General features: G+C 39.3%; 1 protein-coding gene across 2 annotated transcripts in view; it reads right to left on the bottom strand.

Annotated features, from left to right (window-relative positions):
• The window catches only part of MTA3 (metastasis associated 1 family member 3), a 142,967-nt gene extending 124,856 nt beyond the window's left edge, over window positions 1–18,111 (bottom strand). The window contains exons 1-5 of one of the 2 annotated variants that reach the window (XM_050893421.1): window positions 18,067–18,111; window positions 15,758–15,825; window positions 13,758–13,847; window positions 3,963–3,983; window positions 1,897–1,930 (exon numbers count right to left, since the gene is read on the bottom strand). In XM_050893421.1, coding sequence (XP_050749378.1) covers window positions 1,897–1,930; window positions 3,963–3,983; window positions 13,758–13,847; window positions 15,758–15,825; window positions 18,067–18,094 — 241 coding nt within the window. In that variant the 5' untranslated portion in view covers window positions 18,095–18,111. Of the gene's footprint in view, window positions 1–1,896; window positions 1,931–3,962; window positions 3,984–13,753; window positions 13,848–15,757; window positions 15,826–18,066 lie in introns of both variants that reach the window. The other variant, XM_050893420.1, reaches the window with a different exon arrangement.
• Window positions 18,112–23,074: the final 4,963 nt, after the last annotated feature.

Genomic DNA, 23,074 nt, shown 5'->3' with positions numbered 1-23,074 from the left:
AGATCAATTCCAATTCCTTGGCCTGGTGTGCCTACCAAAAGTGCTAGTGCTGGCACAACAGAAAAAAGCAGGAATAAGAGACTTAAACCGGGAAGACATGATGGGAAAAACCAAGACCACTCCTTTCAACAGCAGCGTAGACCGATGCTGAATTAAATCAGCAGCGTAACCAAAAACTGAGGTACATTAACTTCCTACCTCTTAAACTTAATTGCTTCCATTTTTGAAACCATACCTCAGGTTAGCTGCATCCGGCTTATGCAAGCTTAGATGGAGAGATTTAAATCGCTACCACAATTTGTGGAGTTAGAGCAGTTTCACTAAGTTTGTTAAAATACCTTTAAAATTGTATTAGATCAGTGTAAATTTCAGTTCAAAGAATGCCACTAAGCCTTACTTTCAGAACAGTTTCTAAACTTTTTTCCTTTCCTTCTATACCTTTTTCTTCTATACTCATACTAAAACTATATACATCATAGGTATCACCAACATATTTTAAAACCTACAGATAAAAAGCTGAGAATGCCAAACAGCAGCAAGTTTACCACACACATCAAAGGAAAGACAGCTGTGCGTAAGTGTCTTCTAAGCTTAGCTGGTTGTGGCAAAAACATCAAGTGTGCATTTGGCAGTTAGATGCTACAGCAGTAAGAATTATAAATATCGATTTTGGGGAGAGGGAATAAATCTATTTACTGCCAAATTGAGTACAAAAGATAAACATTAAGTCTAACCATCTGAACAGCTCTATTCAGACTGTGAATGAAGAGCTCTCTTAGGTGAGCAGTTGGCCAATTTGCTCATCTGCAGGAGGCTTCTTGCTACATGTTGTGTTGTACTAACTTAGCTGTGATATTTAACCCCCTAGTGCTGTAGTAAAGCAGTTTAGTCAACTTTGTGAGCTAGACTATGCATGGTTATACTGTCAATTTGACTGAGAAAGTGTTTACCAAAGCTGAATTAATTAGCTTTACTTACACCACGTCTGTTAGTACAATGTTCAGATGGCTGTTAGAATATATAACATCAATTTGATATTTGCTGTTACTGTCAGATAGGATAAGAAATCTAAAGCACAATTTGCATGGATTATGAGTCACTTAGCATATTACTATCTAAAGTGCGAATCTGAGCAAACCTGCAGATAGAAAAAAAAAAGACTGATCAGTTATGTTTACAGGGAACAGGTGCACTTTCAGTTCCTATTGGATAGCACAGATATAGCCCTGGCCTCTAAGGGGTTATCCAGTTTTCTTACACAATTATCCAGGTGATCCTCCCACACTACCTCATCATTATTCTTCTAAAGGAGGTCACAAAATAAAGAAATAATTACACTGTACAACCATTAAGAACTAATATGCCACACCTACTCTCCAATAACAGAAATTATTTCTAAAACCATGCAAAAGGTTTTTTTGAGTACTGCCAAGTAGTACGTTACAATAATAACAATTCCCAGAATGACAGTCAGTTACAAGCAACCGGTTAACTATCTCATGTTTATCATAGGCCTGTAGCAAAAATATTTAATGAAAACTATCATAGTTTTCATTACAAGAAAACTCCACCTTCCAAAACTTGATGGATGGGTTTTTTGGATAACTGGTTTTGGAGATTTTTGAGAGCAAGGAGCTCATGGGTGGAAGGCAGGGAAGGATTACCTTCGTAAGTAGTATGAATCATGATGTGCTACATTAATAAATATATCCTAATAAATTAAAGGCGACATGAATAAATGCAAGAGTAAGCACAATAGTTTCTTAACCCTATTATTGTCATAAACTAGTTTGCAGTGCTGAACACAACAGAACAGAAGGGTCCCATAGAAGCATGAAAACAATGACATGCAGGCAATGGTAAAAGAGCTGGCAATTCTGTATCCTAAATCTAAACTAGATTTTTCCCCTCTCTCCCCCTTACCTGGCTTCTGTCTCACCTATTCAAATGCAAACTCTTCCAAATGAGAAAATACCCTGTTACGGGGCTCAAAATGTGTTTGGTCATGTGTACAGTCTGAGCTGTAGCGACCTGTTGCAGGATATGTGAAGCAACAATGTTTCTTTAAGCAGGGCGTTAGCAGCAACAAGCAGCAGACTCAAAATTGTGCCACTGGCACAGCTATTTGCAATATGATGAATATTTTCAATGTCCAGTTACTGGTATCCAGCTCATCAGCTGAATCAGAAGCCAATTAGTAATTTTTCCAAAGTGTAAATATGTTTAGAGCTGTGGTGGGAAAGAAAGTGGAAAGTTTTAGTTCTACCCTCAAATCCAAGCTGGCAGGCCACCCACAGAGCAAAAGTGCACATGGGGAATCTGACACTGCCCAAGAAATAATTTTTTAAATCTATCATCTGGCTCAAGAAATACAAAGGCTATCTGCAACAATGCCATGTAACCTGCATAAATAATTATTAGACCCGATTTTGAGAAAAGAGAGATCTGCATCTTCCATTTTCATGGGACTGATGCTATTAACAACTTTTCCCATCCCTTGGATTTTCACCATTTCCATACAGACCTCCTGCTCATAGTATCTTGTTAAAACAAGATGGTCTTTCCTTTAGAATACGCAACGGGTGTGCCTGATCTAGTTAGTTAACAAGTTGTATAGTTGCCTCTCCTTAACAAAATGCAGTGTAAATATTTTAAAAATAATAAATGTATCATGTATAGAACTAAGAACACCAAAAATCCCTTAAGTTTTCTGTAAGAACCCAGAGTCCACATTTAAGAACTACATTGGCACTTTCTTTCACTGCGTGACTGATAACCACAGAGCTTCAGAGATCTAAACTGCTTTTCTAACATACAATTCACATCCTCAATAGCAGGTAAACAGCTTTTCAAAACTTGTTGGCACAGACGAAAAGGCACAGATTGTACAAGCGCTTTCCTACCCCTACTCAGAATGGCATATGATTCTGCTTATAAAACACAAATTATTTATCTTCTACAGTATCTCCTTCCAGAAGGGCTGAATTTTGTTTGATTTTTTGCAGGAAGGAAAGAAGCAGGAAAAAAAAAGAAAGAAAAGGATTTGTATATCCTGTTCTTGAGTAAACTTAACCAAGAGACATTAAAGCTCTATGTGCAGGATTTTAAAATGAGAAGAATGTTATCCAAGATAATGTCTGCTCAATGCCAGCATGGTAAGAAAGCTTTTCTGTTTATAGACCTGACGAGACAAGCAGGAAGAAGAGTTCATTCACTCTGACGGTCTGTGTAAGACTTAAAAGATCATTTTTTCCCATCTTCAGCTATGCTAGAGATTTATCTTCCAGGTTATATTATTTCCTTGATGCATGTACAGAGATCTTAAGATTCTAATTAATGGGAACTACACATATGAACTGAGAAAAGTATAAAAAGACATAAATAGATGTATCACTTTATTAAAACCTTTTAATTTATTAATTCTGATGCCAGTAGGGGGGGAAAAAACCACCAAACAAACAAAACAGCATAAGAATAAACATCACATTGTATTAACTAGTCAAATCTTTAATACACATGCCATTTTCGTCATTTTTATTTAAATAAATGGAAATAAAGGTCAAGTAAACGAACGAAGTTTTTCTTCTACTCTTTGTTTTGTAGACACCACATTCAAATACCATGTTTGTTATAGTATCAAGTAAAATATCAAAAATCATCATTTATTCACTTCATACACACTGAATGTTCAATATTCTGATCCTGGCTTTTTTTCCTCTTATTAAGAAAAAAAATTAAAAAACAGAAAAAAAGGGAAGAGCATTATGAAAGTATATGAAGCTAGTCACCCTTTGAAGGCAAATATAAATACAAAAGCTGTCCATGTAGCAAAGCCCTTTTTCTTGTATGATACTTGGCAACTGAGTCTTTGGCCCCTTGAGGCCCTACTGAGAATAACAGCATCAGGATTTCACTCCTAACAGCAGCATCAGTCAAAGGACCCGGCCTAAAGGAACTGTCACATAGCAAAGGGCCACAGTACCCTGCAGGACTAGGTTACAGGTCACTGACCCTGCCAACACTAACAATTTCTGCACCGGTTTAAGCCACAACAAGGCTGCGCTTTTAATACAGGAAACCAAAACATGACTCTCTTCAGCATTGTGTATCACTGTCACAATCCTTCACAGAAACAAGAACAGACAAATGAAAATTTAAGTCTATCACTTGGCATATCAAAAATGGGAGGACTGCTAATTTAGTTGTGCTGGTTTTTGATAGATGCTTAACCTGTTGTACAAGTAGAAAACACATGTGTACTTACATAACCTTTGGATGTATGCATACATAGTGCTCTATGCATAGCCCAGCAACTACACAATCTGCACAGAGAAGACATCTTATCTACTGTGATAAATCTGCAAACAAGTTTTGGATTCAGACAGTGGGTGACAGTCAAAATATACTACTTAGCTCCCCCAAAGTCTTTTAGGAATTTGATAATGTAGAACAGGCTTTTACCGAAAAAAAATTGCACTTTTTACCCCTCAAACTTGTTTTGCTCGTGGGAGTGATGTATTCTACATTAGTACAAAACATCTCTCTGCAAGAATCCTTGCACAAGCATTTCTGTAGCACATCAAAACCAGAATCAAAGCAGGTTCACAGTACAAATCTTCCCTTGCTCAGATAGGGTTACAAACAGTAGATGAGGTGAAAAACAAAGTATTGATCAAACAGACAAATCACATCACCAAACAGCACAGCCATTCCAGCCACCCACTCTGATACTCCATGTAGTTCGGGGCATGTCAAACTCAACATATACGGTAACTTTGAGCCCATATCCTGTTATTTGTGCAGGCTACATTTAACAGAAAGAGAGTTTACAGACAAACCACAGAAGTACTTTACAGATTAATCTTATCTGCTACTTCTACCTTTTCCATAATACCTCACACCACATATATACTCAGCACTGCATGAATCAGCTTGGGTAGGAAGCACTACATTCATTCTCACACAGTCCTTTGCCCAAGCCATCATGTGTGAAGTTACAGGCATGCATGAGTATTACCGAGGTCAACTATTGCAGACTTCATTCCACTGCATGATACACACATTCAAGAATTACTGCTGGTAAGCCTTTAAACCATCAGACCTGATCCCTGATTCATACATTTAACTGCCACTGCATGATGGGAAAAAAGTCTTTCTAAATTAATAGTGAGTTTACATCATTCAGATTTGTAAATTATATAAACTACTGATTCAATTAGACTACCAGAGAACTCCTTGAAGATGTAAAATGCATCTCTAATCGGAGCTTTACAGATAGAGATAACCTAGCAATGTTTTCGTAGTCTAAAATGTATGCCTCAGGTGCTTTGGTACAGTGTGGGTGCACTGGGGAGAAAGTGAGAAGAGTCACTTAAAATTACGAGCCAAGGAAAAAAACAAATAGAACCATCTGAGATTATGGAAATCTAGGAGGTGTGAAACATCCTATTTATCTTCATGAGACAAAAAATTATGATCAATAATATCAGTTTAAATGCTACTACTATTTTGGAGGTCATCAAGAAAACAGCGTAGGATCATTGGCCTGCACAATTAACAGACATTAAGGAGGCAAGAAAGTTAGCAGCTGAGTGATGACAGTTACGTGTTTTCCACAAATCAAACAAAACCCAGAACAGGAAGTATGGTAGAAGTGATGCATGTATTTAAACTTGACCATGGGGAAATGAATCCTAAGGAACACAGGGAAACAGAGAACGCACAATGCTTTGGCAGTTTTCTGTGAATGCTGTCTCCTTCCAAAAACTCAAATGTAAAGAATTTATTTTGTGAGTAGAGCTCAAAAAAGTGCCACCTTTTGTACTCCACTGAGTCCCTCCCTACTGAGGAAACATACTAAATAAATAATTCCAGTAATTAAGTAATAAAAGCTGAATTTCAGATATCTATTAAACAGTTTTAAGCATAAATATGAACTGATATTTTGCAGCTTTCCACTCTCCACAGCAAACTCATGGAGTTAATCCAGATTTTGGTTTTAGTTTGTTTTCACATTCACAGAGATTGGCAGCAATGTGTTCAACCGTTTTAAATTATGTGTTCATAAAATAAGATTTTTGAATTTAAAAAAAAAAAAAAAAATCTAGGTATGGCTGCCCAAAATTATAAATCTATTCTTAAGAGGTCAAAAGATGAAGCTAGCAGTTACTAGCTAGTTTGCTAGTTCATGCAAAAATTCAGATGCAGTTATACAAACTAACTGCACAAAGTGGACAATATTTTTATACGTGCAAAATCCTACATCCTCAAATGCAGATCACATATACTCAGGTGAAAAAAAATGTATTTATGCAAGTTTTCCATCAGCGCTAAGAACTCCTAAAATTATGAACTTAGTTGGAAATCCATTCACTCCATTAAGAGATCATTAACATTCACAATCTAACAAGACATTCTGCACCAAAGGAAGAGTCTGAACGGCCACAGCAGTTAATAATTCCACAAGATACTTACAGCTGACAGTAAACTTGTTAATGAGACAATATACACTACAGTTAACTACTAATTCTAAAATGTCATTCACAAAAAGAAGACTCAGATATTGTCAGAAGCAAAAAGCTCCTCATTACTGCTTCTTTATTGCTTTTACCGTTGAGGGAAAAAAAATTCACAAGTATGCAGTTCTTACACAAAAATCAAATGAACAAAACACATAATTTATGACACTACCCAAAGCGCCCTTGAAAAGGATAATTGGGAGCCTTGAGACAAGCTTCTCCTTGGCGACAAGGATGTAATTTTGGACACGGCCTGCTCTATTTCAGCAAGTTCTGAATTTTTTCCCCCTCTCCAAATAAATTACAACTTAAGGCATTCTCTTGGGTAAATGAAGGAAAACTTCATGTTCCCTTGTCTCAGGAGACCAAAAAGTTCATGTCTTCCTCACACCCCCCCCCCCTATTCCTCAAGCTCATTTTCAGTGAAAGTGGTAGTTACACTAACATAAAAATACCTTAGCATAAAAGCTACTCTGCCACCGATTAAAGAATTTGTTATCTGTATCATCCTTAAATGGTCCTCCCAGGGTGTGTCTCGCCCACATCACAGACTTCAGGATCCCCGGAAGCAACATAACATACTTCAATTTGCTAGTGCTTAGTTTACATTTCTCTCTTAGTTGACTGTAAATAAGTATAGCATGTAAAATTCCAGTCTCAAGCAAAAGAGCCATTGGAACTCATTCTCCAAAACTTTCCTGGCTTACTATATTTGGTTTTGTCTCTGTTCACCACCCCATCTTCAAAGCAAACCCAAGAGTCTTCTGATGGCTTGCTCACACAGACTTCTGAAAGACTTGTCTTTTCCTCAAAGAAAAGAGGGCAAATATGTGAGGTCAAAAATCATTTTCTCCTAATTCTTGGGTACTCACCAGGGGGGCAGGGGGTTGGACACAGATGACAGGGCCAGGGACACTAAGCTGCAAACAAACACTAGTTTATATTTACAGAAGCCTTGAGATTAAGAAGGTAGTATCTCACTGAACCAGTTACACAAGTCTGCTCACCCACTCCTCGGGTGTATCTAGCAGCCAAGCCTTCTTCTTCCTTACAAATGCTCCAAGAGATTCTCCTGTCTTTTGATTCCCAACTTTCCACTGCTCAGCTCCTTTCCCTCCTATCTAACATCCAGAAAAATGGTATCTTTCATCACAGGGTAATATCAACACATCTGTTCTCTTAACAGCAAGCAGGAAAAGAGGCCTTCTCACCAAGTGCAATTAAAAAACAAACTGTAACCTAACAGAAAATCTTCTGAAAGCTACTAAATTCCATGGCAGAGTCACTTACGCACTACTGTAAGAGACGCAAATCAACCGAACTCTTGAGCTCTACAGATTTTTTTTTTTTGTATCCACATGACCATAAATAAGACCCAAAAGGTTTTGTTTCTGTTTTATTTGTATCAAGACAAATGCAATACAATGATCTTTTCATTCAAAGGACCACCTGCTAAACAGGCAGCTCTTTAAACTTCAATTCCCTTGAAAGAGTAACTAAGAACTCTCTATGCCTCTGAGCATTCTTTCTTGTCGGATGGATGTCAATCTCTACTAGCACTACCAGTAAAGCGAATAAACTGTCTTAATTCATTCCTTGGAAGCTGGATGTTGAATACAACAATATAAGCATTCATCATGTTAAAAAAAAAAGTATGAATTATTTCAACATTTAAAATTATGAAGGTGGAGAAAATGGATCATATGCAATGGAAAAATTAACATTTCTCTCACGTTCATTTGACCAAAGGTGCTTCTAACTAAACATAGGCTGTGGAGACAACAGGTACTCAAGGGAACTAGTGGGACCAAAAAAAAGCCAATTTAAGGTTTCAAACAAAGTCTCCAGTCAAAAGATAATTCAAATTATATAATGTCTTAGCATAAAAAGTAAGTAACAGGAAAAGTCTCTCATCTTAAAGTGATTTCTCAGAAAAGGGACTGTGATTAAATAAACATTATATCCTTTCTGAATAACAGCTTTTTAGTTTGATGTACAAGAACTACTATAATGAAAAAGAACCACGACAAAAAAAACCCACCACGTGTTTGGTTGTTTTATCATCTGATTGGACAAAAATAACCCAGTAATACTAGATTATAAATGTTTTGAATGATACAGAGTCAAATATGTGACTAAGAGAAAAGAACACTGAACAACACAAAGTGTTTTAGGCATTTTACTCTGGAGTTCTTTACTGAACTCCCAGGGTCTCCACACACACATAATTTTTTTCTTATAGACTGAATATCTGAATTGCCCTATTCCTGTTTTAATTCTATGTACACTTGGGAAAAATACTGAAAAATGAAACTAAGTTGTATTTCTTCAATTGTTGAAGAGGACAGGAAAAACTCTCATGTTTTTCCTGGAACTGAGTATTAAGAATACCACTATGCAACAGCAACCATATATTAAAAAACCTGATGACATATTAAAGGAATTCACATTTCAGTTTTGTATATCTTTGGGAATACTAATGAGTAATCTGCATTACTATTAAATATATTAAACAGTATTTCTCAAGTTGAGCTCATTTTCTTGCCATCTTCTATGCTACCTGCTAGCCTGCTGCTCTACTGAAATAAAATGCTTCCCAAAAATCAGATGGAATATTAACAGCTTTATTCTCTTGGATGCATCTGGAGTGTTTGGCAATTATTATGATGCTAACGTAGATTGACAATATGCAAAATAATTGGTTTGGGGTTTTTTTTCACAAATACAAAGCATCTTTACATAAGAGAACTCAACAGCAGCAAAACTGCTGTGTAAGATCAAACCATTTCCAGGACTGTTGGAACATTCTTGATATTAATATACAAAATAAAATCTTAGTTTTTATTTGTAAGGTGCTTTGAGATCTTTTAACATTTAAAAATGTATTGGTGTATTAAATATTTTTCACCAACCTTAATAAGAACTTCTAAGAGCGTTACTTTACAGATAAAGAAACTAAAGTACAGAGAGAATACTTAATTTGTTTCTCATCACAATACAGAAGTGTCATACCAAGGTCAGAACTGAGTATAGACCCAACTGTTCAACAGCAACCACCAGATCACTAGCAGGACTCTTCCTTTCTTCCTAGAAATCCATTGTGTACAAAAATTCTGTAGCTGAAACACCATTTTGCAAAGCAATGTGACATGAAACATGATTGTTCAAGAGCCGAAGGCTAAGAAAAGTCCTAAAAAAACCTGCAACTATGAGAAGTAAAGCCAGTAAGTAATCTCTACAAAGAGCAATTGAGATTGAAAAAAGGAGATTTTGACTACAACTTCTGTAATCTAGAAAAATTTCAGTTTTACCTTTGATCTCTCAGTCACCGAAACCAATATGCCTCAGATTTCTTTTAAATTGACTCCTGTCTCATTCATAACAGCATCAATTTTGTTAATGAGAAAAAATACATAGTGCATGGGCTTTATCATAGGCCCAGAAAAATTCTGGGCATTTAGTCAGGAGCTCAGTATACCTAAGTCAAAGCAAGCTCTCTTAATAAATCAGGAGACAAAGGCCTCTGACAATAGGAATTTTTTTTTAGATCCTCCCTAGGTGGTTGACTAGACAAAAGCTGTTTGAGGAGCTGCAATAAGAGACTGACTTCAGACATAGTATTACGTGATAGCACATGACCAGATAAAGAATTTAAAATGTGAAGAATGGTATAAAATGGCATCATGCACTCAGGCCACCCTACTCAGCTTCAAGAAAGCAACAGTGCATAAATCTATTACAAAAGAAGGAAACACAGAAGTTGAGCCCTTCACTGTAACCCAAACCCAGTGCTGGTACAGAGCTAGTCCTCCCTTCCCAGCTATTAAAACCTTGCCCTAGAATACTTACATCAACTCCAGTTTTGATAAAGGATCATCTAAATTTTATAGATCCAGCTACAGTTAGCAATTTCTCATTCAATCACACCATTTGGTTAGAAAACATCTCTATGCCACCCTTTTATGTTTGCTTCACCCATTTTAATGAGCTGAGTGTTTTTGTCCCATCTCTCAAAGTTCATCTGCTTATGTACTTCAGTCATCTGTTCCAATAGCTCTTGTATGGCCTGCTGTCTTCTATTCATCTTTTTTCCTTCTTTTCCCCATAAAGTAAGCCTTACTCTGCTGCACGAAGAAAGGAATGACCCCCTTGCAGTGACCCTATGGTAATGGCTACAACCTAAGAGCTGGTGGATGTTAACACTCCAACAGAACTCCTCTACTCAGTTCAGGAGGCTGCATAGGATCAAGAAGCTGATCTTGGCCAGTATTTTGTTTTGGCTTTCAAGTTGGCCTTATCATAAACTCTATTTTATAGTAACAGAAATAAAAGGGGGAAAAATGTAATGTCTTCAAGGGCCCATAAAACATTCCAAACCCCTGGATTTCAGTGGCTACAGTCAGCTTATAGAACTATTCCGAGATCTAGACTCATATCATACATGATGCTGGTAGACAAATAAAAATGCTCGTTAATTAACTTCCACCAGGAACACCAGAGAAAAAAACAGAGGAAATGCAATTTCCTCACAGATTAGTGTCAGATGCTTTGAAATCAAGGGAACCCCTCTGTACCTGAGTATTTTAGAATGGCCTAAGGAAAACTCATTTCCCCCCCCCTATTTCTTTTCATATCCTGAAACTTTTTTGAAGACCACTGAAAAAACAAACAAACAAAAAAACCCTCCAAACCAGTATATTGGCTCTTTACCAGTGACAGTGTCACAGATCTACTTCATTCCATTTTTCCCATTTAAAATTTTTTTGAAACTTTTTCAAATTATTGAAAATTTGTTCTTAAAGTTCCAAAATACTTTCTTACGAAGCTATTTTCTTCTCTTATTAAATGGGATCATACCTACATCACAAAATACAACCTTCAGAAATTGAAGTGTCACCCAAAAAACCCAATCCCCACCTTCCAAAATCTTCAAAAGTACATTACTCAGGACAGTTTTCTCTATCATAAAGAAAAAAAAAAATTGCTAGCAATATAAAATGTCATCAGGCAAGATCAAGCAGATCTTATACTTAAAAGACTTCTCTAGACACGTACACTGGAGTAACCAGTGACTGAACCAGAATTTCCCTTCTGTAAGAAACTTGCACCTTTTAGCAGTTATTTTATAACAAACCAGGTAGAAGTGCTGAAGCATTAACATGTTAAGCTATATAAAACATTCCCAGAACATTTAATTCATAAATACACAAATATTTTGTTTATATACATCATATTTTTAAACAGAACACTGTGGTATTCCACAATCAAAACATTTAAATTGATTTGACATTTAACTACATCTGCTGTATGAGCTGTACGAAGATCCAGGTGAGCAATCCTTCACTATGTGCCGTCCCCTATAACTGCAACATATATCCCGTAAGATAACTTAGCCGTACAGATTCCAGATTGGTCAGAAAGAAAACATTACGTACAGAGAAAACGTCCACAGAGAAACCTAATCCATAAGAACACTGGGTTAGAAGACTTACGACCTGTGAGGCAGAGGCATTCTAAAGATGCTTGTTGAATCAGCTAGAAATTAAATTTCTGTTTTCTCACTAGAAAACAGCAAGAGAATCTCAATAGAGAAAATGTGATAGAAGATTCCACGGTACTTCTACTGACACCAACAAACTCCTAGTATGCTATAGTGGAAGAGCAACAAGTCCTCTATATCAAAGTGCTGACAAAATGGCAATCTAAAACTCAGAAAGGACATAGAAAAATCTTACTCACTTCTCCAGATAGAATGATGCCCACCGAACTAACACACCCTTTTCTAAAAAATAAGTCAACCAAAAAAATTTACATGATTCATGTTTTAAAAATCAAATGAAAAAAATTGTATTTCCAGTAAAATTGTTATCCTTTTCTTCCTTCCCTGCCCCCTCCATTAGAAAAGAAAAACAAAAAAATTGTGCTGGAAAGCTTAGTGAAGCTCACTAAAAGTTCTATGATTCTATACATTTCATACGGAAGAACTCAAAAGACTATAATGATTGTGGAGGTAGACTACCATAAAATAAGTCACCAATAATTATAAAGTGTACCCAACTATATTAGAAAAACATTTAAATAACTCATTCCCTTAGAACGTAAGCAAGATGTATTTTCTTTCTTTAAAAACCAAGCTAGTACTTCACACTACGTACTCAAATCACCTCCACTCCTCTAGGATCAATGAAAGAATAAAACAAAAGCCAAAAGTTGGCCGTTTCTCTTCACTAACAGTACTTATATGAGTAAAATTATCAGAATTTGACATTAAACAAATTGTAAGGTATTTTTTTAAGCACGTAATTACTCCATCATATATCTGCACACAAAAGATGGCATCAGGTAATGTCTTTAAAGAGATTCATCCTGATAAATTAGAGTACAGACATTTATAATCCCTACGTCACTTATTCACATATTAATTTTGAAAACTCAAGTAGCATTTATAATCAAAGTGTTATTTAACAGTATATGGCAAGAAATTTACCGGACATTGACATATTTAACACTTCAGTTATTTACAAACATGAGTGCAATGTTTTGCAAATAACTATTTTCTCAAACATCTGGTTTTTAGGTTCTGTTTTTGTCTTCAGAATTATATTTTTCACTATGAAGTTATGGAAAAATACCATATTTCAGTTGTAGACCAAATGGCAGCTACCAAAAAAAGTTAAGTTCATGATGAAAATGGGACTTTTTTCCCTATTACCACTTGTTGCTTTTCTGAAAAACCAATGAGATGATGCTTACTACTATTTTACTGATTAATATCTACATTCAGCATAAATGCACGTAACAGCTATTTTACAATCTCCAGTTATTTTCAGTCTCCAATGATACATTTCATTCCTTACAGTAAGCAATATGCGTTTATGTCTAACTCAAAAAAGTCAAATCAAATCCTCACGAACGCTCTTAAGCTTAAATCGACTTACACCCAAGATTTACTTTTGACATAAAAAAAGAAATATAACTGTATCTTCCAGATGAAAAAATACATTATTTTTTTTCAAATGGAGACTTTCAATCACTTTAATACAGCTTCAGTTAAGTCCTGGAAGCAACTACTAGGAGCAGGGCCAGTATCAGATAATGCTAAGTATCTAACTGGGTATTAATTAATGCCTAATATAAATATATATTCCACATGCCAAAGAAATGCAATTTTAAGTAGCTGCAGAAACTGAAAAGGCTGTGATAGAAAGAAAAAATGCCCTATACAATCTACTTACTAGCATGCTTATCTGCAAGCATTATAAGGCTGTTGGAAATATCTCTTCGCCTGTAAAAACACACCACTTTTGCTTCCACGTTTCCATTGGCTGTCTACAAAGGAAAGATAAATCAAGTCAGAATGTATCCTTCCACAGCTAAATAATACAAATTAAATGCCCTCTTGCTTGCAGTTTTCCCTCATATTAGTAGTTCTCACATGATCAGTCAGGCTGAAAACAACAGAATTACTCAAATAAGTAAAAACTTCCTGACACAGGCCAATATCAATTTCAGATCAGACAACAGTATTGATTATAATTATTTAGTCCTATGAATTTATATATTATTCAGCTATTTAGAGATGCAATGCCAGCATCATGTTAACTTAAGAATCCTTAAGAAATATTAGAAGCTTGTGAATATTTCTTTGCAACCCAGCTTTAGACAGAAATGTGTATTTCAAAGTTCTCCAGCATTTTTTTCAGAATCATATCTAATATAACATGGTTTATTTGAAAATTCACTGCAGCTCGTAAGATAAAAGAGCTATTCAGTTCACAGTTATTTTCATGACTCGTTACAGGGATCACGCTCTTTAGCCTGATAATGTAAAGAATCTACTAATATTTGAAGAACTGTACCCTCTTTCTTGTTATGAAAAGTACAAAATTAGTTCATTACCTTGAGTTAGTTATTTAAAACTCAAGATGTGGCACTGGAAAGTATCATGTTTTTAATTAAGTTTCTTACCAAAAAAAAGAAAGCATCTTATCTCCAGTAAAATGATAACCAAAGCATTTCATTACATATTTGCGTAACATCTCCACGTTTGCTCAATGCCTTTAACACATGAAAGCACATAATTCACAATTAAGATATCTGGACTATATCCTCGAAACTCTCTTTAAATTAAAAAAAAAAAAATCAAAAAAAATCAATACATGACTCTGCTCTACCATCCACGAGCAAGATTAAATTATAGCAATGCAGTTTAAAGATAATAAACATTACATTCAGAACGTAATTGGAATCACTTCAATTACTGTAAATAAAAAATATTCTTCTCCAATAAAAGTCCAAAATGATTTGCCATGCACAAGTTCAGTGAATGTTGTGTTGGACAGCACTAACAGGGTATGTGGTTGATGTCTGCTATGGAGTAGTGTTATGTTCCATTAATAAGAAAATCGTTTGCAGGTCACCAATTTTTTAATTTACTTTCTAACCACAGGAAAAAAAAAATCTTTACCTTTATTTACATCACGATAGGCATTTTGATCATTAACTTTTGACATAATGTATCAGTAATTTTAATACTGCTTGATGAAATAGTAAAAATATGCCACACTAAAAAAAAAAAAAAAACCCACACCATTCTTAGCAGTACAAAAACAAAGAAAAATAATCATGCTTTCCCCAAAATGACACTCTGAAAAGCCTCCATTCTTTATAAAAATACACTCAGGATAAAGACAGAGAATACAGTCTCTATTTCTATTCAAAAGCCCATCCTTCATTCACAGCTGCCAATAAGCAGAGCAATAAACAGCCACAGAAGTCACATACTCTGTTATTTGATCACTGCAAAGTCTTACTGATACCTGCTAGCTCTTTATACATACATCCAAAAGCAGACACAGTACATGATCGCTATCATTCCAGATGGATTCACAGTGTCATCACCATACAGAGAATTAAATTCATTCATTTCCTCAAGCATTCACAGGATTCGTTTGGAAATTTTTACAACAGAGTACTCCTGTTCACCAGGAATGATCAACTGAGTGTTTCCTTAGATAACAGGGCAGAATTACAGGATATCACATAGCAAGATTTCAGTAACTGAAACATACACAAAATACATAACGAATCTCAAGAAAGTAAAAAAAAAAAAAAACAAAACCCACAACCAGAAAATTCTACCGCAATAGAAATCTTATGGGATGGCAATCATTCTCAGTTTTTGAAAAGTGCACTGACTGTTGTCAAAGGTTAAGCAAGAATCTTAGATACTTGTGTACCTTGTTAAGCTCTTCAATTCTCCTAATGAGATATGGATTGCTGGAAGAATTTTCAAAATAAACATAATCTGCAATGAAAAAAGATATTGAAATACCAAAAAATAATATGTAAAAGCATATCATTATTAGTGCAAAAATTTTCTTCTAAACCTAGCAGCTGTTAAAAAACTGAGATTTCTTAGTAAATGTTAAGACAGTTAAATATTTCTATACCGAGATTTAACATAATTTGTTCCTAAATTCTGGTTCTAACTGCACTACAAGTGCTTTAACAATCATGCTGAAATAAAGTTAAATGCCTTGTGTTGAAGCTTACATCGTAATTTCGTAATCCACACACTTCATAAATCTTCATATAAAAGCGTCTGTTTCTCACAATCGATTAGGGAAGATTTAAGAATGGAGTGGTTTAATAAGTTTCTACATTATGGACATAAATATTTCTGTAAAATATGCTACCTCACATTTATTATCAGGTGCTGTGGTAGTACAGTTGTCCAAATGAGTAACGTACATTTTACGATACTTGCTTTTGTTGTCATCTCTGTTCAGTAACATGCAAACTATATTAAGCAGTAATAGTCATGAGGTTAGCAAGGTCCTTCCAGGACAAAATCTCTTACAGCATCACTAATATAAAAATATTTTCATAGAGTATATGGAAGTTTACTCATATCCTGAAGGCTGCTCCCATGTAACATACAAAGAATTGACATGCAGCGCATTTCCTTCAATAGTTTTCTCAACACTTCTTTTTGTCAAATGAAGAAGTACCTGTGAAATGCTAACCACACTTTACATTTGATATTTGACTTCTGCACCATGCACCTTGCAAACTTTATTTAAAAAAATTGGGTGGGGGGACCATAATGATGTATAAAAGTCTTCTGCAATGCTTTGACACCACATTACAGTGAAATAGCGCCTCAGGTAGCTCATTTAGCTCTAAAGAAAGACTAGGATCTCTGGATATTGTTCACAATTGCTTATTAAGATTACAATGAAAAAATTGAGAATTGATGACCTAAGAAGCAAACCCTACCCAGGCTGCTCAGAGGAGGATTACTTTCATGAGTAAATGCTGATAGCATGACAATCTAAATGCCCTAATGAAGGAGTATGCAGACAGACGATTTGTGGATCTATCAGCGTATCTCAAAACAGAGGCAGAAAGAGATTCAAACTACTATCACCCCTCCTTTCCTTGCATCTTCCCTCTCACCTCAGGCTGTTGAGGAGAGCAGGAGGAAACAAGCCATTTCTGAGCACCAAGTACTGAAAACCTAACTTGAGCGGTGCACCTGAGCCACAGCGCTAGGAACACAGCCATGTTCACTCCGTAAGGGAGGGCAGCGGAAAGTTATCAGTGTTTATTTCGACAGGCTGTGGGTGGGAAGAGAAAAATTTGCCGTGTTTTTTACCGCCTAAGTGCCCCTCCCCACCCCCCTTCGCCCAGTGCCAAGCAGTCACGTATCAGCGCACTCCTCAGGGGTCACGTCGGTAAGCAGGAAAGCTGACAGAAATCCCCCGGTTACACAGCCGGATTTATTACTTATCCCCGGGAGACGAAGGAAGGCGCAGAGAAACTCCGCCGTTAAAGGGAGGGAGCGGGGGCAGGGGAACGGCACGGAGCGCACCGCCGCCGGCCGCCCCCCGGGGCGGGCGCCGGCTGCCCGCGCCACGCCGCCCGGGCCCGCCAGGCCGCAAGCGGCGGTAGGGCTGGGCCGAGGCAGGCCCCCGGGCCGGGGGCGCACGGCCCCGGTAGGCCGCCCCTCGCTCGCCTCGCAGGCGGGCCAGCCCGCTGCCGTGCGCTGGCTCGGCGGGCGGCGGGGCCGGGGGCCCGCCGGGCGGCCCCTTCGCCGCTCGCCGGGGAAGGAGGCGAGGCGCGAAGGGAGGCCATGCCCGACCCGCGCCCCGGTGAGGGGGCAGGAAGCCGGCGGCGCCGCTCCCCCCTTCCCCGCGGAGGGCGGCGCTGCCCTTCTCCTCCTCGGCGGTGGGGGCCGGCCTCCCACCCGGCGCACAGGGCTGGCGGGGGAGGAACCTGCATCCTCCCCCTCCGCCCCGCGGAGGGCCCGGCGGCCCCTTTGCCGGCACCGGCTGCCGCCTCCCGCCGCCCGCCGGGGCCTGGCCGCCCCGCTCAGGGCCATGGCGCTGGCCGCGGCAGGCGAAGGGGACCGGTGCGCCTCTCTTCACCCCGGCGCGGCGCGCACAGCCCGCGGCTCGGCGGGGCCCCCCGGCCAGGCGCCGTCCCCGCTGACGGGCGCAGGGCCCCCCCGGCGACGGGCGGGCGCTGCCGCGTCCCCACATACCTCCCACTCGGTACATGTTGGCCGCCATGTCTGCGCTCTGCGCCCTCCTCCTCCTCCCGCCGCCTCTGCCGGGCCGGGCCGGGCTGGGCAAGGAGGGAGCGGCTCCCGCGGCCCCCCCGCCCCGCGCTCGCCCCCACCCTGCGCCACCCCTCCCCGCCCGGGCACAGGACACAGCGCCGCGCCTCACGGGGCCGCCGCTGCCGCCGCCTCGGCCGTTTCCGGAGCCGCCCGGCGGGGAAAGGGTTAAACAACCGCCCCCCACCGCTTCCCTCCCTCCCTCCCCTCCGCGCACCGGCCCCGGGGCGGGTCGGAAGCAGGGGCCAGCGCCGCGGGGCGGCGGCGCGGCCGCAGGTGGGGCGGCCCGAGCGGGGGCCGGGGCCGGGCGTTGCCCGGGGAGGTGCGGGTGCGCGGCTCCCGGGGCCCGGCGGGCGCAGAGCGAGGTGCCTTACCTCAGAGCGAGGGCTGCCCGCCGTGCCCCAAAGCCCGCCACGTTTTGCGGGCTCCCGCCGCTTTGTCCCAAAACTCGGGAGCCCCGCGCTGCCTGGAAGAAGTGGGTGGCTGCGCCTTCCATCTCCCCTCCTCTGGGTTTTTTTTCGGTGGTTGCCTCTCCCCCGGCGCCGCTTTGTCCCCTGCAGCCGAGGGATCTCTTCCCCCTAGCAAACTCTTAGTAAGAACCCGGAGAAAGTTTCTCACGCTTATGTGTGCGCAGCACCTGTTGGTGATCGATTTGGCGGCTCCTTTGTTCGCCTTCGGAGCAAGATGCAGCCGGGGAGAGCGGGCGGCTTCGGCCGCACCAGCCCGCCTGCGGCAACCGGGGCACGCCGGGCACGGTGACACTGAGCTGTCCGCCGTTTGGAGAAGCCAGCTTGCTCGCAACAGGCAGCAGAAGGCATCTACGACAGAAGAAAGATAAATCTAGCAGCTTGCCTCGGAGCCAGGAAGCGTTGAAGGAGATGCTTACAAATCATCTGAGGAGAGGGATGCTTCAAAAACATCAATATTGATGGAACACGAAGCCGTTTCCCCGTGTTTATACAAAGTTCACACCATCACAAACAATTTATACACTTTACAAACAAATTGATCCTGCTGTGGAATGCTTCCTTGGGAGAGAAATGCTTTTTATCATTTTCTTGCAAGGAAGGTGATGATTTATTATTTGTTTCATGTCCTGGATTTTTGTGTGTGTAGCTTGAGCATTACCAAGCTAATATTTCACTTCATCCTGAGCTGCAGGGAAATGTGTTGATTAGAAGAAGGATGAGCTTCTCTGGTGTTTTAAATGATCGTATGCTCTCTTCTCTTTTCCCCTTTAAGTGAATCTGGGACTACTAGGTTAAGATTTCTTCTAATTTTAGGGCACTTCTAATTTCCTGAGTGACTATTTTGTGTCAAACAGGCAACTGAGTACCAAATTCCTTAAATACGTGAAGTAGGCATATGATACTCACAGTGATTTAGTCTTCTTTAATAAACAGCAACACATTCATGCACTGAAAGGAAAAATCGGAAATCTTCCTCTACTTTGTCTCCTGACAGGAACATCTGTGGGAGCTGAAAAGAAAGTCTGCAGACACTGCTTGGGAAGTAGCAGCTCTATCCAGCTGGTTATTTCTAGAGGCACAATAACACTACCTTAGCAGAGACCTAAATACAAATAGCTAGAAGTTAAATGGGGTGTTATTTTTACTCTTGTGGTTTACTGCTTGGTAAAGGAAACAGGTTAAACTTCCAAGGCAAGAGAACAGTTAATTCAAATAGTTGGCTTGTCGCAGTCATTATCAATTAAACAAAATGCCTCCAAGCTCTTTTCCTCAGCTTACATCTGCACTTTGACATTAGAGGAATTTCCCACACTTTGAAGCTTATAATGAACCCTCATCCAGCAAGGAGTGGATTTCGATAGAAACAGACTCTCGCTTCCATCATCTGAAGGCATGGCCTATGGAAAAGAAAGGCAGCTCCTGAAGATATAGAATTTGCCTCTCAAAAACATGAGAGAGCAGCCCAGGAAAGCCCCGTGGTCCCAGCTTGCCCTTTCAGGTTGACAGCCTGAAAATAGTAAGAAAAAAACCTTTATTTACAGTTGCCCGACTAAGGCATGCATCACAGACCAGATAAATAAGGAATGACGTTTATATACCTTAGTACTGAATCACTGGGCCTTATTATTCACACTAACACAGTTCGTATAGCCACAGACAGCACAACCTGATGCTGTATGGTGTCATGCTGCTGGATTTACATAGTTTAAAGTCACTGCTGCAAGCTGAGGGAGGTAGTGGGCACAGCTAGCTGTGGTTGGGTACCGACTTGCAGGACTGGCAGTACGTTTTACTTTGGTGTAATGTATACAAAAGCCTGGATACAGTTTATTTTCTGTGTTATCTCAGTGCACGGAATGGGAAAAATTAAAGTTATGTAAACATCTTCATTTTTCTAGATTAAATATAATGGAAAACTCTTGTTTCAGCCACAACATTGTTGAGGAAAAAAATTCAGATAAGAGCTTTGTCTTAACCTGGTAAATGAACTGTATTCAGCTATAGACTGAGATTACTTGTGTTGTTCGGAAGAAACCACATTTCTGTGGCAACTTTAATTTAAGTTGCAAAATAGATTATTCCTGTTAGAGACACAGATTACCCGAGAACTTCATTTCACAACTTTTTTTGTTGTGCCATCCCGAGCAGCCCATCATTCCTCCTCATATTCCTCAAAAAAACAGCCAAGAAGAAAAGAATAGAGTGCAAAGGATCATTTTAAAACATAGACCAGTTCCCTGGTCCAGGCTCACCAAGTGCCCCTGCGGTGAGCTAGATCATAGAATGGTTTGGATTGGAAAGGACCTTAAGGATCATCGAGTTCCAACCCCCCTGCCATGGGCAGGGACACCTTCCACTAGAAGGTGACATCTTCCACTAGATCAGTAGTGCTGAAGGAGATGTAGATGAGGCGCTGAGGGCAGGGCTGCCTGGGGACATTTTATGGGATTACCAATACAGTGTCTATTGACTTGTCCAGGCTGCATCCTCTTTATTGGCTTTTTCACTTTAGTATCATCAGATGCATCTAAATGATGTATATTAAATACCCATTAAGCTGATTGGGGCTATACAATTTTCTTACTGTATTTAAAAAAATGCAATGATGAAATACATTTTTTTTGTTCAGGATAATACAAAAACTTTCACTTTTTCTTCATAGGCAATTTAAAGCTTCATTCTCTTGTGTAGAATTGGTTGGACAAAGGGAATGGGAATCTGCTATCAGAGAATTTTATTCCTGAATTTTCCTTTTTAATTCCCTATAGCTTTTCAGAGACCAAAAGCCAGAGACTGTGTTCAGCCAGTGGCAGAACTGCGGCTGTTCACATTAGTTCAGAAGTTTTAGGACAAATCCTCAAAGATTCTTGCATCAGACACAAAAACTCCTCACCACCAATGCTCTTTTCCCACTATTGGAGAGCCAAGAGGAAAGTTTCAAAAAACTCTGACAACCTTATTACCCCAGAAAGTGGCAGAATAAGGGAACTTCCCTTGCAGCTGTCATGCAACGTCCTGTTTTGTGTCCAGAGAACTTAATTTCAAAGGTTCCAGCCCAGCATCTTCTCTAGGTAATAAAAGCCTGAATCTAACAAAAAAAAAAAAAAAAACAAAACACCAAAACCCACCAACAAAAACCAACAACCAAAAACCCCACAAACTTGTTCACAAAAGACACCAGTACTGAAGACAAATCTTCTTCCTAAATTACTTGCTTAAGGGTTAAACCGACAGTTCAGAGGTCTAAAGTAAAATATATTGATAGAGGTGTGTTTAAGAATGGAATACTTCGGGATCTTACAGGTATAAACATCTTATTGAAATCAACAAAACCATCGGAGAAGAGAGTTGCTTGAACCTTAATAAAAGGTGCTCAGCTCCTTGTAGAGCTTGCATAGAGACTCACCCTCATGCTGATGCAACAGAAAGGAAAAGGCATTTAGGCTGTCCCATCCTTGGGCTATACTTACAGACCTGCCTAACTCAAAGTGGCTGAGCCTAGAGTTTCTTTTTGGCATGGGTAACCTGGAAGCACAGGAAACATTCAGCAGTTCAAGTTTATGAGTTCATGCCAAGGCAACGTGGCTCCCTTGCTAGTAAAACGTCGCTACAACGAATAAACAGGCTGCATGCACATAACCCATGCAGAGAGTTAAAAAAATACAAAGGACTTTACAAGTGATCATTTCTTATCAGCCTAAACTCCTACTTACACTGAGAGTAATTCACCGCCACAGAGGACTTCAGTAGTTCACGGACTTGTCCTGCAGCTCAAAAATAATATGTAGTCTGTACAAAGTCACTTTCATCTAGTGTGAACAAACATGCCAGCTAATACAGCTGCACATCGATCAGACTGGCTTACAGGCAGCTAAGAGTACATGCACTATTTTTTTTTACTAATGCAAAGACACACCATGGCTCGCAAGACCTCATTAATGAATTTGTAGCCGAAACAGAATTCATACTGCTGTCACTTAATTAGTCACCAAAGGAAAACATTTTTCCATGTCAATACTCATGATTATATTTATAAAAACCTTAGATAACTTCCATTTTGTAAGACATTATATAAGATTTTTTTAAATTTAATTTACAGGAATATGAATTCAATGTTTATTATCGTAAGCAATAGAAAATTTTAGCTGCCTCTACTGAAACAGAAGCTAGGTGCAATCTCTAATACATGCTTCCATATCAATTCTTTATAAACCAGAAAAAAAATCCCAACCCTCTCACAAGAGAAAATCATCTTCTCTTGGTATCAGAAATAATGTTGGCTTTTTTATTGACTCTGTGAGTCAGATCTCTCTAGAGACTCTTAGCTAAATATGTCACTATTTTCATTAAATAGGATTTAAACAGTAGCTTAAAGTTAATTGCTGAATTATCAGTAGTCTGCAGATTTAGATGTTCAGTCCAAATCTTAAAGTTGTATGAATACCACTAAATCAATGTGCAGA

This window comes from Gymnogyps californianus, chromosome 3 (assembly GCF_018139145.2).
Source record: "Gymnogyps californianus isolate 813 chromosome 3, ASM1813914v2, whole genome shotgun sequence".
Taxonomy (NCBI): Eukaryota; Metazoa; Chordata; class Aves; order Accipitriformes; family Cathartidae; genus Gymnogyps; species Gymnogyps californianus.
Note: the sequence above shows the minus strand (reverse complement) of the source record. Positions and strands in the feature narration are given on the sequence as shown.